At 51.7% G+C, this 16,133-nt stretch overlaps 1 protein-coding gene across 1 annotated transcript; it reads right to left on the reverse strand.

Annotated features, from left to right (window-relative positions):
- Positions 1–825: 825 nt before the first annotated feature.
- On the reverse strand, positions 826–15,855 carry LOC120924705 (E3 ubiquitin/ISG15 ligase TRIM25-like). Its single transcript, XM_040335720.1, has 2 exons — positions 15,796–15,855; positions 826–3,373 (listed from the first exon to the last, which is right to left on the reverse strand). Exon 2 carries the CDS (start codon positions 3,369–3,371, stop codon positions 1,596–1,598), a length of 1,776 nt encoding a protein of 591 aa, XP_040191654.1. The 5' UTR covers positions 3,372–3,373; positions 15,796–15,855; the 3' UTR covers positions 826–1,595.
- Positions 15,856–16,133: the final 278 nt, after the last annotated feature.

Here is a 16,133-nt window from a genome sequence, read left to right on the forward strand (position 1 = left end):
TCATGATGATCGGACTTCCGGTGTAGTTTTGTGTGCTGAGGCTATTGAAAGGGAACCCCTCGCAAAATGAAAAAAAAAATGGCGTGGGGTCCCCCCCTCCCCCAAGATGTATGGCTTTTATTCAGCTGGGCGGTGATGTCACAAGGGGGCGGGACCCCTGGATGAGGTCACTGGATGGCCCCGTCCCATGTCTATATAAGTAATAGCACAAGGCGGCCCTAGCATTATACCGGGAGAGCATTTCGAGACAACATCAGAGGAAGAACAGAGGGAGTGGACAGCGGAGAAAGGAGACCCGGCAGAGGCAGAAGACAGAGCAGAGAGAAGAACCGGAGAGGGGGAGAAGACAGCACAGAGAGGAGGCGAACCGGAGAGGGGGAGAAGACAGAGCGGAGAGGAGAAGAACAGGGGAGGGGAGGAAAGAGCACAGAGAGGAGAAGAACCGGATTGGGGGAGAAGACAGCACAGAGAGGAGAAGAACTGGAAAGGGGGAGAAGACAGCACAGAGAGGAGAAGGACCGGAGAGGGGGAGAAGACAGCACAGAGAGGAGAAGAACCGAAGAGAGGGAGATGACAGTGCAGAGAGGAGGGAGAAGAACCGGAGTGGGGGAGAAGACAAAGCAGAGAGGAAGGAGAAGAACCGGAGGATGAAGACATCGCCAGAGGGAGAAGAAATCGGAAGAGACGCTGGAGCTGCCTTAATAAATTACTTTAAAAACTTGTGTAGTGTTTTCATTCTTGACACTTTTTTTGGGTGAATGGGTAGGGGTACAATGTATCCCATACTCATTCACATAGGGTGGGGGGACAGGATCTGGGGGCCCCCTTGTTAAAAGGGGCTTCCAGATTCTGATAAGCCCCCCTGCCCGCAGACCCTAACAAACACCGGACAGGGTTGTCAGAAAGAGGCCCTTGAATTGTTCCCCTTTAGGATCCTTAGCACGCAAACCGTGCCGCAAGTAGGATCATCATGATCTGACTTCTGGTGCCACTTCTACTCAAATCAATGGGTTCCCATAGGGAACCATTGATTTTGAATAGAGGCATGAGAAATGCTTGACAAGGCTTAACGCGGCTGTATCCATCGTTAAGCCACGTTTAGTAGTGTCAGGCTATTTTACAGCTCTAACACCGAGCCTCTGAACACGCTGGCCCTGGGTTTTATTTGCTTGAAAACGCCTATGTCACTTACAGCTCCTAAAAGCCTCTGTATGAACAAGGCCATAGAACCTGGGAGAGGTGTTTTTAAGCACCAAAAAAAGAAATTCTGACGCTGCTAAAAGCAGCTGTAAAAAAGCTCCATCTGCATGAGGCCTAAAGGTGCAGGCTCCAGGGCTTCCTGCTACCTAGTGTGTCACTGACCCAGAACAAGCATGCAGCCAGTGAAGCCTGAACAATACGACCTCCTGCATGCGTGTTCCTGGTCAGTGGCACACTAGGTAGTGAAGAGAAGTTTAGGATGAAAATGGCTGCCCGGAGCCAGCAGCTTTAGAAGTAAATAAATCATGTTGTTTTAACTGCCAACTTATATTGGCTGAGTATTTCACCAATCAGATGCTCCACCTTGGGCTGTCACCAGTCTCTGGGCAGATATCTCACTTCTGATTCCCACCAGATATATTTCTACAACCCCACATTACCCATACCCCAGCATGGAGAGGCTCAGTGAAGGTGGTGGTGAAGGTGTGGAGGTGTTGGATTGGGTCACACAGATCATAAAAGGAGATCCGCCCGGCCTCATAATCCAGATCTATCTTGACTCTGTTACTGGAGACATCGCCGGGTAATCGGATCTCCTTCCTGTCATGTCTCACTGAGCACTGATTATCCCCCCACCTCTCCAAACCCCAGGACTTCTTATTATATCCAATCACCGACTCCTCTGCTCTCCTGTCTATACTGGGGTAACATATCCCGACTATCCAGCAGAATGCCCCCCCGACATCCACTTCCCAGTAATGTCTCCCTGAGGAGAACCTCTGACTGCTCATCACCTGAGGACCCTGAAATCTCTCTGGTGTTTCTGGGCGATGCTGATATGATGGTGAGAAGGATGCAGTTTTCCTGTCATCTGATATATGGAGATAATTACTAGCTGTGCTCACATCCAGTAATATGTCTTTAACCTCCAACACCCCCGATGTTTGCTGTACAGCCCCAATATTTGGCCCTTCAGCCTGGTGGTGTGGTATGGTGGGCGAGGGTTGGGGATATCTCCTGGATGGTTGTATGGTGGGGGAGGGTTGGGGACATCTCCTGGATGGTTCAGCATCGGTGTGACCTTTGCCCTTTGTAGTAGAATGTGGATAGACATGTGTGCCTGTACATTTCTCTACATTTACCCCAGACATGATATCAGATAAACCTGTGTGTAATGTGTGTGAGATCCCCGCCACATCCAGATCCCCTCCATCATGGAGGAGTTTATCACGTCTCTCTCTGTCCTCATCATCCTCAGTATCACACAAGTCACCTGTGTCTGATTCCTGTAGGACAGTCAGTGGATCCGTCATGTTACACAGCTCCTCAATGTCCCCCATCTTCCTGGACAGCTCCTCCTCCTTTATTTCCAGCTGATGGATCATATCAGACAGTGGTAGAGAGACCCGCTCTGCCTGCCCAGAGATGTCCCTCAGGACTCTCTTCTCCAGGTCTTCCAGACGTCTCCTGAGGTCTTTGAACAGGGCAATGACTTTCTCTGTTTCATCATCTGCTTTTCCTTGTACTTTCCTCCTGTGTTCCTGCAGACTCTGGACTCTTTTCTCCGTCTCTTCTTTCTCTGTCATCAGTTTCTGCAGAACTTTCCTCAGTTTCTTCTTCTTCATCTCAGAGGCCTCATCCAGAGTCTCCACCTGGTGTCCCCGATGTTCTCCATCCAGCCTGCAGGACACACAGATACAGGAGGAGTCCTCAGTGCAGTAATACTCCAGGATCTTCTTATGGACGGGGCATTTCCTGTTCTCCAGGGAAGTGGTGGGGTCACATAAGACGTGTTCTGGTGACTTGCTGTGGACTTTCAGGTGATTGTCACAGAGAGAAGCTTCACAATGCAGACAGGATTTCACAGCAGGTACAGGAGTGTGAATACAGTAAGTACAGAAGACCCCGGATAACTTCTCCTGATGTGGCTGAGAAGACAGGAAATTCTCTGCTATGTTACGTAGGGTTATGTTCCTCTGAAGGACGGGACGTTTCCTGAAGGTTTGTCTACAGTCAGGACAGGAATATCCTCTAGACCTCTCCTGTGTATCCAACACACGACCAATACAGTCCCGGCAGAAGTTGTGTCCACAATTCAGGGTCACAGGATCTGTATAAATGCTCAGACAGACGGAACATTCCAGCTCCTTCCTCAGATCAGCAGACGCCATCGCTGAAAGCAGAAGAGAGAAATGAAAGTAACCAATGTGACCAGTTCCGTACATTCCTACACAGGTAGGGGCTGAGACAGACTCGTAGTCATAGGAATCCTTAAAGAAGAACACAGATAATACATGGGAGGATTCCTGACAATCATCTCCCTATCTGGGGGAAAGAAAGAACATTTAATAATCTGTGGAAACACTGGGTTGATTTACTAAAGGTAAATATACTGCGCACTGCAAGTACAGTTGCTCCAGAACTTAGTAAATTAAGTAAAACTGCAAAGAACATTCAATCACATGCAAGGAAGATAAAACATATTGGGCCGGATTCAGATACATTGCCGTATCTATCGGCGCGGCGTAACGTATCACGCTCATTCAAACCAAATGCCATGACCCAACCCAATCACCCTCATTCAAACCAAATGACATGACCCAACCCAATCCCCCCTGGTCATAACTTAGGGCGCAAGTTCCGTATGCAGAAAGAACCTGCGCCCTTAGTTACGGCGGCGTAACGTATGTGTGGCGGCGTAAGCCCGCCTTATTCAAATGGGGATGATGTGGGCGTGTTTTATGCAAATTCACTGTGACCCCACGTATCTGACATATTTTACGAACGGCGCATGCACCGTTTGTGAAAAGATCCCAGTGCGCATGCTCGAAATTACGCCGCAAGTCGTCATTGCTTTAGACGTGAACGTAACTTACGTACAGCCCTATTCGCGAACGACTTACGCAAACGACATAAAATTTTCAAAACTCGACGCGGGAACGACGTCCAACATTAGCTACACCTCATATAGCAGGGGTAACTTTACGCCGGAAAAAGCCTGAATCGGCGTATCTACCCAATTAGCATATTCATTGTGTAACTATACGGAAGGTCCACCTAGCGGCCAGCGTAAATATGCAGCCTAAGATACGACGGTGTAAGACACTTACGCCGGTCGGATCTTAGGGAAATCTATGCGTAACTGATTCTCTGAATCAGTCGCATAGTTACGACCTCCCGCACTCAGAGATACGACGGCGTATCTCCTATCTGAATCCTGGCCATTTTTTTGGGGGAGATTGGATGATAGAAACCAACAGAGCTTCCCCTCAGATCTCGAGCAAATGCACAGTATGTTTGCCTTTAGTAAATCAACCTCCAAATGTCAGGATTATTATTTGAACATTTAATAAACTGATAAAGTTACCCAGAGGAAATGGATTTATCTGAAGGAATACAAAAGATCTGGAGATTAGTGGGGGTGTTGTGTTACACTATGTGATTTATTATTATTTCATCTGTGTTACACTTTTCGATTTATTATTGCTTTGTGTCTTTAAAACATCCGCCTCTGTCTAAGCTGAACCCTCTCTCCCACCGTACTTCTCTATATCTCCTCCCCTTTATTCTCTCTGGTTCATTGCTCAGTATTCCACCATGCTTTAATCATCTTTCCATGTGGCTAACAACATCAACGTCTTTCTATCTATGAATATCTTTCATTAAATGGAACATTCAAAAGGCTTCATCATCTGTCTCCTCAACAGTGAGTTTATTCACTGAGTTAAAGCGGGGGTTCACCCCAAATTTTTTTTTAACATTACATCTAGCAGAGCCAGCATAGTAAGGGCATTTACTTTCGGCAGGCAATTTTTTTTTTCTCCATACATGCCTTTATATTCTGTTTTTGTCCAGGGCTTCCGGGTTCCGATGACCGCGGGACTGGGCGTTCCTATCCTTCGGTTCGATGATTGGCGGCTTGTGAAACAGGTGACCTGTCGCACAACGCGCGTCACCAGATGTCGGGAAAGAGCCGAGCTGCGAGTTGGCACTATACGGCGCCTGCGCAGTCAGCTCTACACGGCGTATAGTGCCGACTCGCAGCTCGGCTATTTCCGGAAATCTGGTGACGCGCGTTGTGCGACAGGTCACCTGTTTCACAAGCCGTCAATCATCGAACCGAAGGATAGGAACGCCCAGTCCCGCAGTCATCGGAACCCTGAGGCAGGGATAGGAACGCCCAATCCCGGAGTCATCATAACGCGGAAGCCCTGGACCAAATCAGAATATAAAGGTAAGTACAGAGAAAAAAAAAAAAAAAAAAAAAGACCTGCCGAAAGTAAATGCCCTTACTATGCTTAGTCTAATGTTAAAAATTTGTTTTTCAGGTGAACCTCCACTTTAAGCTGTCTGAATTGATGCAAGGGATTCAAAATGTCACCAGGTCCTATAAGCCCTATATGAAGCTGTAGATAAAGTTTATCGCCTTGTAGTGGAGTCAAAACAGGGTGGCACAGACATGATTTGGGTGTTGTCGGTCAGAAGTCACAAAACACTCATTCCTGTTCTGAGAAGATGTATTGTAGTACGGCAGGGGTGGCCAACTAGTGGCCCGGGGGCCACATGTGCCCCGCGGAGCCCTCCTATGTGGCCCGCGACCTCCTGCTCTGGAATGGCGGGTTAGCAAGCCCAGATCGCAGGTTGCCGGCGCGCCATACCACAGCATCAGTGTTGTGAATGAAGCTGGTGTTGAAGGAAGAAAGAAGCTGTGGGGCAGAGCCCCATAAGTCGATGCGTCCTCTACAGCGCCGGCTTTTGCCACAGGTGGAGTCTATGACAAAGTTTAGCTAACCCGCAGGATAGACACAGGTGCACTACGCTGCAGCCGTGGTGTGGGTAAACCGCAGCACATCAGTGTGAAAGCAGTCTTAGGCCCTTTTCACACGATCAGCCCGACCAAATGGGACCCTCAATTCACCGATATAGAGTGACAAACAGAAGGGAATTCATCCCCTTTAATCTTGGCGGATCGGAGGGCCTATAGAGTAGCCATGACCTGTCATCCGCCCACTCTGCTCATCGTGGCCCTCGACTGGTTACCAAGTTGCTCAAGTGGCCCTCGCTCTTCAAAAGGTTGGGCACCCCTGTAGTACGGGGAGCAGATCCCATCCAGACCCCCCCTCCTAGGCTGCATGGTGTCATCTTATAGCACACAGATCCTGCTGGCTTTTCACTTAGCCATTATCTACCTGTGTCAGTACGAGTTACAAAGGGTCCCTCTCACACACACACACACAAGCACAAAACCCTGAGCCTGCTGACATACCCAAACACTGAGGCCCCGTACACACGACCGAGAAACTCGACAGGCGAAACACGTCGAGTTCCTTGTTAGGCTTGTCGAGGAACTCGACAAGCTTGCTTTGCGTACACACAGTCAAGCCAAAACCTCCTCGTTCTCAAACGCGGTGACATACAACGGCAGGGGAAGTTCGATTCCACTGGCTAAACTCTTGGGGTTGCTTTTGCTAATTTCATGTGTTTGCGTGTTAAATAAAAGTTTGGTAAGAGACGGTTTGCACTTTTCAGTCTGTTACAGCTTTAAAAATGTGTTATCTCCATTACAAATGCTACTTTTACTCCCGTCTCATACTTTAATCTGAGCAAGCGCGGGTTTCTTAGCATACAGACGTTCAAGTTTCTCGTCGAAAACCAGCCCGACCAGAAACTCCCGTTGAGGAAATAGAGAACTTGCTCTCTTTTTGGCTCGTCGAGTTTCTCGACAGTTTCCTCAACGAAAATGTACACACGACCGGTTTCCTCGGCAAAAAAATATCTCCCAGCAAGGTTCATGCTGGTTTTTGCTGAGAAACTCGGTCGTGTGTACGAGGCCTCAGTCAAACCAACTTGGAAAGTAATGGAGAATTATGAAGCTTTAAGAATTGAATTGACAACTAGCCTGAAATTATTATGGGAAAAGGTTCTTACGATATCTAACACACTGTCTGTTGAACGTGAGCTACTGCCAATAGGGGGCACCATTAAAAAACTTTCTGCCTCTTATGAGCTTTATCAGTTTACCACCAATAAGCTCATTAATGTTCTACAAAGTATGACAGCAGAAGATTCACCGGAGGAATTAAAGAGCTTGCATGTTCTTAATCTAGAAAGAGACAGTTTTATCCAGCAAACCAAATTAAAGGCAGAAGTAAAGATAGAGATGATACATCAGGGTTTGACAAATTTGCTTGGAATCTAGGAGCCAGCTAAAAAAGTTAGGAGCCAGAAAACGCGCCCGTCCCAACGAGCTTGCGCGCAGAAGCGAACACATACGTGAGCAGCGCCCGCATATGTAAACGGTGTTCAAACCACACATGTGAGGTATCGCCGCGATTGGTAGAGCGAGAGCAATAATTCTAGCAATAATTCTAGCCCTAGTCCTCCTCTGTAACTCAAAACATGCAACCTGTAGATTTTTTTTTTAAACGTCGCCTATGAAGATTTTAAAGGGTAAAAAGGTAAAAGTTTGTTGGCTTTCTTGTGAAAAAAAAAAAAAAGTTTGTCGGCATTCCACGAGAGGACACAATTTTGAAGCGTGACATGTTGGGTATGAATTTACTCGGCATAACATTATCTTTCATAATATTAAAAAAAATTGGGCTAACTTTACTGTTGTCTTATTTTTTAATAAAAAAAGTGTAATTTTTTCCCCAAAAAAGTGCGCTTGTAAGACCGCTGCGCAAATACGGCGTGACAGAAAGTATTGCAACGACCGCCATTTTATTCTCTAGGGTGTTAGGATAAAAAATATATATAATGTTTGGGGGTTCTAATTAGAGGGAAGAAGATGGCAGTGAAAATAGTGAAAAATTACATTAGAATTGCTGTTTAACTTGTAATGCTTAACTTGTAATACCAACGGCCACCACCAGATGGCGCCAGCTTACACATCTGGTGGTAATAACTTGTAATACCAACGACTCACCACCAGATGGCGCCAGCTCACAAAAAAAATAAAAAAAAACAAACATTTTTTTTTTTTCCCCCCTTCCAAACCAAGTCGCCAGGACCCTATTTCTAGTCGCCATGGTGACCTGGCGACCGGGATTTGTCGAGCCCTGTGCTACATGACACTGCATTTCACAGATCCGTTTCCACCAGAAGTTCTATGTCCTCCAAATGCAGCAGTTCAAGAAACTCAACACTCAGTGAGCGACTTATCAGTGCCCGTGCTGAAACGGAAGCCAGCAAGGTGCATATGCAGAAAAGACAGCATATCAAAGAGCAGATATGGAAATTTAGACAACACGTCAAAGAGCAGCAATAGAGATCTTAAATGAACAGTGTAAACATGAGGCACCTATGGAAAAGCTAAGGGTCCTAGAGCAAGCCATCAGTGCAGATGAAGGTTCAAGCGAGAAAGACAGCATCAACCTAAAACATAGCAGACATGGAAGATACCCTTAAACGCACTAAAGACTATGGCCCAGATTCACAGAGAGCAAGGCGCACATTACGCCGCCGTAGAGCACACACTGTACACTACGCCAACGCAGCGCAGCGAGGCAAGCATTGCATTCAGCAAGCCAGTGTTCCCAACACTGCGCCAGCGTGGCGTAGGTTTCGAAGGAGCACGTCGGCGTAGGTGGAAGTGGGCGTGAACCCATGCAAATGAGGCGTGACCCCATGCAAATGATGGGCCGAGCGCCAGACAGGTACGTATCACAAACTGGGCATGCGCCGTGACGTGGACGCACCCCTATGTGCCTGCTCACAACCACGCCGGCAAAACTGCCTAAGCGTACGCCGTGAACATAAGTACGCCCAGCCAGACACACGTCCAACGCACAATACGCCGGCTTGTGTTCCCTGGTGCAGACCTGAGCATGTCTGTTGCTGGGTTGCACCTCCTTTATGGGGAATAACTTTCCGCCGGACGTACAACTTGCGCGCATCTCGCGTAGCATGCGCCGGGCACATTCGTGAATCGCCGTATTTCCCTCAATTGCATGTTTGCATGGCTAATCAATGGGAGCGGCACCATGCGCCCAGCCTAAATGTGCGCCCACTCTATGCCGGCGCAAGCAAGATACGTCGGCGGGGTGTAGCCTGTTTTTAGGCGCATATTAGTTTGTGGGTCTGGCGCACAGATACGACAGCGCACATTTGCACTTACGTCGGCGTAACTTGTTATACGTCGGCGTAAGTGCTTTGTGAATCTGGGCCAATGTCTTAAGCCTCTGCAGTGTACAATCTATCGTCTCCAATGCTCTTGACAACATAGACTTCTTCACAGCATCAAGTTAAGGAGGTTACAGCTAATTCTTGCATGAATATTCACTCCAGTGCCTTTCCTGCGTGCCTACCTAACCTCCTTTCGTATGTCACGGAGCATCAGAGCAAGCAAGTCATCAATCTCCTGTCATCGGTGCAGCCTTCAATCAACGTACCAGTGGAACAACTGACTTCAAGCAAGCAACTCACCTGAATGTATCTGATGCACCATATTTCCCTGTGTCTATTAACAACAATGGGGTAGATTCAGGTAGGGCTGCGCACTCTTACGGAGGCGCAGCGTACCGTTTTAACGATACGGCTCCGTAAATTACTTGCGCTACGCTTCATTCACGAAGCAGTAGCTCCGAAATTTGCGCGGGCGCTCCGTAAAACTGACCGGCGTAAGCGAGCGTAATTTAAATTATCCCGTAGGGGGCGTGGATCTTTTTCTAGAAAATTTTCCAACGATATCTGGTAAGGACAACAAGGCGTTCCAGTGACCTTCTCCTTGAGCTTCAGCTAGCCAAGGCAGACCCAAAACTACCTGGACTCAGTTACCTCGACACTGCCAGAGGGGTAAACCCAATTGTCTCAAAGCCCCCGTATGGTTTGCAAGAGAAATGGTCTGCACAAGGGTCGTCATACAAAACAGAGAACAAGGTTTCCTTCCCTCCATTCTCTTTCTTCTGCAAATTCATCAGAAACATTGCAGAGACCAAGAACCAGCATCGCGGGACAGAGTGTACCGGGACAGAGTGTACCGGGACAGAGTGCACCGGGACAGAGTGCACCGGGACAGAGTGCACCGGGACAGAGTGCACCGGGACAGAGTGCACAGGCCCAGCATCGCGGGACAGAGTGCACAGGCCCAGCATCGCGGGACAGAGTGCACAGGCCCAGCATCGCGGGACAGAGTGCACAGGCCCAGCATCGCGGGACAGAGTGCACAGGCCCAGCATCGCGGGACAGAGTGCACAGGCCCAGCATCGCGGGACCGAGTGCACAGGCCCAGCATCGCGGGACAGAGTGCACAGGCCCAGCATCGCGGGACAGAGTGCACAGGCCCAGCATCGCGGGACAGAGTGCACAGGCCCAGCATCGCGGGACAGAACGTACAGGCCCAGCATCGCAGATCATGGTATATATCGCAGCCTTACAGATCGGCGCAAGCAAATGAAAAAAAATTACACTGTTAGTAAATCGCACAATCGCATTCTGCACCCTGTAAATCGTACATATATGCATTCTGCAACCCTCACAATCAGGTCAGCTACAGTGCTACACTATACACGTGGCAGGGGGGTGGATGGAGGGACAGTGGGGTGGATAGAGGGACAGTGGGGTGGATAGAGGGACAGTGGGGTGGATAGAGGGACAGTGGGGTGGATAGAGGGACAGTGGGGTGGATAGAGGGACAGTGGGGTGGATGGAGGGACAGTGGGACAGTGGGGTGGGTGGAGGGATAGAAGGACAGTGGGGTGGGTGGAGGGATAGGAGGACAGTGGGGTGGGTGGAGGGATAGGAGGACAGTGGGGTGGGTGGAGGGATAGGAGGACAGTGGGGTGGGTGGAGGGATAGAAGGACAGTGGGGTGGGTGGAGGGATAGGAGGACAGTGGGGAGGGTGGAGGGATAGGAGGACAGTGGGGTGGGTGGAGGGATAGGAGGACAGTGGGGTGGGTGGAGGGATAGGAGGACAGTGGGGTGGGTGGAGGGATAGAAGGACAGTGGGGTGGGTGGAGGGATAGAAGGACAGTGGGGTGGATAGGGGGACAGTGGGGTGGATAGGGGGACAGTGGGGTGGATAGGGGGACAGTGGGGTGGATGGAGAAATAGAAGGACAGTGGGTGGGTGGAGGGATAGAAGGACAGTGGGGTGGGTGGAGGGATAGAAGGACAGTGGGGTGGGTGGAGGGATAGGAGGACAGTGGGGTGGATAGGGGGACAGTGGGGTGGATAGGGGGACAGTGGGGTGGATAGGGGGACAGTGGGGTGGATAGGGGGACAGTGGGGTGGATGGAGGGATAGAAGGACAGTGGGGTGGATGGAGGGATAGGGCAGTGGGGTGGATGGAGGGATAGGGCAGTGGGGTGGATGGAGGGATAGGACAGTGGGGTGGATGGAGGGATAGGACAGTGGGGTGGATGGAGGGATAGGACAGTGGGGTGGATGGCGGGATAGCACAGTGGGGTGGATGGAGGGATAGGACAGTGGGGTGGATGGAGGGATAGGACAGTGGGGTGGATGGAGGGATAGGACAGTGGGGTGGATGGAGGGATAGGACAGTGGGGTGGATGGAAGGATAGGACAGTGGGGTGGATGGAGGGATAGGGAGACAGTGGGGTGGATAGGGAGACAGTGGGGTGGATAGGGGGACAGTGGGGTGGATAGGGGGACAGTGGGGTGGATAGGGGGACAGTGGGGTGGATAGGGGGACAGTGGGGTGGATGGAGGGATAGAAGGACAGTGGGGTGGATGGAGGGATAGGGCAGTGGGGTGGATGGAGGGATAGGGCAGTGGGGTGGATGGAGGGATAGGGCAGTGGGGTGGATGGAGGGATAGGACAGTGGGGTGGATGGAGGGATAGGACAGTGGGGTGGATGGAGGGATAGGACAGTGGGGTGGATGGAGGGATAGGACAGTGGGGTGGATGGAAGGATAGGACAGTGGGGTGGATGGAGGGATAGGGAGACAGTGGGGTGGATAGGGGGACAGTGGGGTGGATAGGGGGACAGTGGGGTGGATAGGGGGACAGTGGGGTGGATAGGGGGACAGTGGGGTGGATGGGGGGACAGTGGGGTGGATGGGGGGACAGTGGGGTGGATGGGGGGACAGTGGGGTGGATAGAGGGATAGAAGGACAGTGGGATGGATGGAGGGACAGTGGGGTGAATGGAGGGATAGAAGGACAGTGGGGTGGGTGGAGGGACAGTGGGGTGGGTGGAGGGACAGTGGGGTGGATAGGGGGACAGTGGGGTGGATGGAGGGATAGAAGGACAGTGGGGTGGGTGGAGGGACAGTGGGGTGGATGGAGGGATAGAAGGACAGTGGGGTGGGTGGAGGGATAGAAGGACAGTGGGGTGGATAGGGGGACAGTGGGGTGGATAGGGGGACAGTGGGGTGGATAGGGGGACAGTGGGGTGGATAGGGGGACAGTGGGGTGGATAGGGGGACAGTGGGGTGGATAGGGGGACAGTGGGGTGGATAGGGGGACAGTGGGGTGGGTGGAGGGATAGAAGGACAGTGGGGTGGGTGGAGGGACAGTGGTGCTCAGTGATAGCCTAGGATGTACACATACCTCTCTCCTGCTGTGGGTTGTACTTCCTCCCTCTAGTCTACACTGGGTGCTGCTGCTCCTTCTGTTGGTCTCCTGTAAGGGCTGCATTGACAGGGATGAGGGGGTCAGGCACCAGGTGGCCGCTGCGCTGCTTTGCTCTGCATGCAGAGCAGAGAGGGAGGGAGGGACTGAGGGGCTCGGAATTAAGGGGCGGGGCCAAGGTGGACCATCGGCATTCGCCGGGCGCCTACCGTTCCGCCCCCCCAGAAATAGCCATGACCACTCATCATCCTTCGAGTTTTAAGTTACAATCTGCTAGGTTCCCGGCTGATTTAGTTCCCTATGTATGTGTGGGACTACAATACTAGCATCATAGAAATCTGGTGCATGCAATTCCCAATTATGGGACTACAAGTCCCAGCATCGCACGGGCACTCATCCTCCTTGGAGCCCTATACTATAACCTGCCAGGACTTGTAGTTCTCCACCCTCTCTTGGAGAGATCAGGTTAACCCATTGCACACCAGCCTGCTGAGATTTGTAGTTCTCCATTCTCTCCCTCCTAAGACTGGTTCATGCAATTCTCTTAGGCAAGGGACTACAAGTCCCAGCATCACATGGAAACTCAGCCACTTTGGAGCAATATGCTATAACCTGCTGGGACTTGTAGTTCTTCATCCTCTGCTAGGTTCATGCTATAGCCCATGTATGGGACTACAAGTCCCAGCATCACATGTGTACCCATCTATGTTGGAGCCCCATACTATTTCTTGCTGGGACTTGTAGTTCTCCACCCTCTCCTGGGGAGATCAGGATTATGCATTGCACACCAGCCTGCTGGGATTTGTAGTTCTCCACCCTCTCCTGTGGAGATCAGGATCATGCATTGCACACCAGCCTGCTGGGATTTGTAGTTCTCCAGCCTCTCCCTCCTAAGACTCTGGTTCATGCAATTCTCTTAGGTAAGGGACTACAAGTCCCAGCATCGCACGACCACTTATTTACTTGGAGCCCTATGCTATAACCTGCTGGGACTTGTAGTTCTTCATCTTCTGCTAGGACTCTGGTTCAGTGTTGCCAACCGTCCGTATTTTTACGGACAGTTCGTAAAAACGGGTACTTTTTTTCCCTGTTCGTAAATGTCCGTGGTTGCGGAAATGTGCCAGTAAAAATAGCCGAGATCGGTTCGGCTTGGAACTGCGCATGGAGATTGGAGGCAGGGGGTAATGGAGGCAGGGGGTGATTGGAGGCAGGGGGTGATTGGAGGCAGGGGGTGATTGGAGGCAGGGGGTGATTGGAGGCACCGCAGATGGTGGGGGATGGAGACAGGGGTTGTTGGTGGCACCGCAGAGGGGGATGGAGGCAGGGGACGATGGAGGCAGGGGGTGATTGGAGGCAGGGGGTGATTGCGGGTGAGATTGGGGGCAGGGGGGAGATTGGGGGCAGGGGGAGATTGGGGGCAGGGGGAGATTGGGGGCAGAGGGAGATTGGGGGCAGAGGGAGATTGGGGGCAGAGGGAGATTGTGACACCGCAGAGGGGGTAAAGGCAGGGGGTGTTGGTGGCAGAGGGGGATGAAGGCAGGGGGTGTTGGTGGCAGAGGGGGATGGAGGCAGGGGGTGTTGGTGGCAGAGGGGGATGGAGGCAGGGGGTGTTGGTGGCAGAGGTGGATGGAGGCAGGGGGTGTTGGTGGCAGAGGGGGATGGAGGCAGGGGGTGTTGGTGGCAGAGGTGGATTGAGGAAGGGGGTGTTGGTGGCAGAGGTGGATTGAGGCAGGGGGTTATGGTGGCAGAGGTGGATGGAGGCAGGGGGTGTTGGTGGCAGAGGTGGATGGAGGCAGGGGGTGATGGTGGCAGAGGGGGATGGAGGCAGGGGGTGTTGGTGGCAGAGGGGGTGAAGGCAGGGGGTGTTGGTGGCAGAGGGGGTGAAGGCAGGGGGTGTTGGTGGCAGAGGGGGATGGAGGCAGGGGGTGTTGGTGGCAGAGGTGGATGGAGGTAGGGGGTGATGGTGGCAGAGGGGGATGGAGGCAGGGGGTGTTGGTGGCAGAGGGGGTGAAGGCAGGGGGTGTTGGTGGCAGAGGGGGTAAAGGCAGGGGGTGTTGGTGGCAGAGGGGGTAAAGGCAGGGGGTGTTGGTGGCAGAGGGGGATGGAGGCAGGGGGTGTTGGTGGCAGAGGGGGGTGAAGGCAGGGGGTGTTGGTGGCAGAGGGGGATGGAGGCAGGGGGTGTTGGTGGCAGAGGGGGATGGAGGCAGGGGGTGTTGGTGGCAGAGGGGGTGAAGGCAGGGGGTGTTGGTGGCAGAGGGGGTAAAGGCAGGGGGTGTTGGTGGCAGAGGGGGATGGAGGCAGGGGGTGTTGGTGGCAGAGGGGGATGGAGGCAGGGGGTGTTGGTGGCAGAGGGGGTAAAGGCAGGGGGTGTTGGTGGCAGAGGGGGGTGGAGGCAGGGGGTGATGTGACTAAATAATTTGCCCTTATTATAATCGAAAATAACAAAAACATGTTTTTTACCTGAATATCTCCCTTAAATCACATTGCTATTTGCCCAGCGTACTTGTTTGTGGCCTAAATACTGAAATTTGCACCTAAAAATGTAATTTAGTAACTTTTGTGAAATGCCGGTAAAAACGTGGCTGCGCCAGTAAATTTGGAGTGTCGCGACAGTAAATTTCAATCTGGTAGGTTGGCAACGCTGCTCTGGTTCATGCAATCTCCCATGTATGGGACTACAAGTCCCTGCAGTGCTAGGAAAACACCTGGACACCCATCCACCTTGGAACCATATACAATAACATGCTGGTATTTGTAGTTCTCCATCCTTTCCTGGGGCGATCAGGTGAATGCATTGCACAGCACCAGCCTGCTGAGAGTTGGCCCAGGAAGCATGTGTTGGTTATACAGGTCAGGAACGTGCACGCATGCATGCACGCACCCCTCGCCTTGCACAAATACTAAATACATCTGAATCAGGAGTGGACAGCCTGGAGACGGAGGACTATTGTCCAGAAAACTGCGCAGACAGTCATTGGTGATCAGAGTGGGATGTGTGGGGTCGATCTAGCAAGGACAACCTATCTTAGCATGGTAAGTGTGGCTCTCTCTCTGTCTTCTTACCTTGCTTTCAGCTCCGCTCAGGCCATGCAAAGAACTGATCTGCCCACGTGACATCACTTCCTGTTTTCATCTAGTCCACTTAACACCCGCCCACTGTATATGTACGTCCTGTTTTTAAAGATGGATATCTCAGTAACGGCAGCAGCTGCTGCCACAACTGAGGTATCCATCTTTACAGTGGGCGGCCGTGTAAACGATAACGGCGGTCTCCACCGCGAGATCGCCGTTATCGGTGGCGGGAGAGGGCCCCCCCCTCCCGCCGCTCTTCCGCCGCTTACCGGAGCCGTCGGTAGCGGCGGAGGAGATCGGATGCTGCCAGCTCGTGTGTGAGGACTTGA

This window comes from Rana temporaria, chromosome 1 (assembly GCF_905171775.1).
Source record: "Rana temporaria chromosome 1, aRanTem1.1, whole genome shotgun sequence".
Classification (NCBI taxonomy): domain Eukaryota; kingdom Metazoa; phylum Chordata; class Amphibia; order Anura; family Ranidae; genus Rana; species Rana temporaria.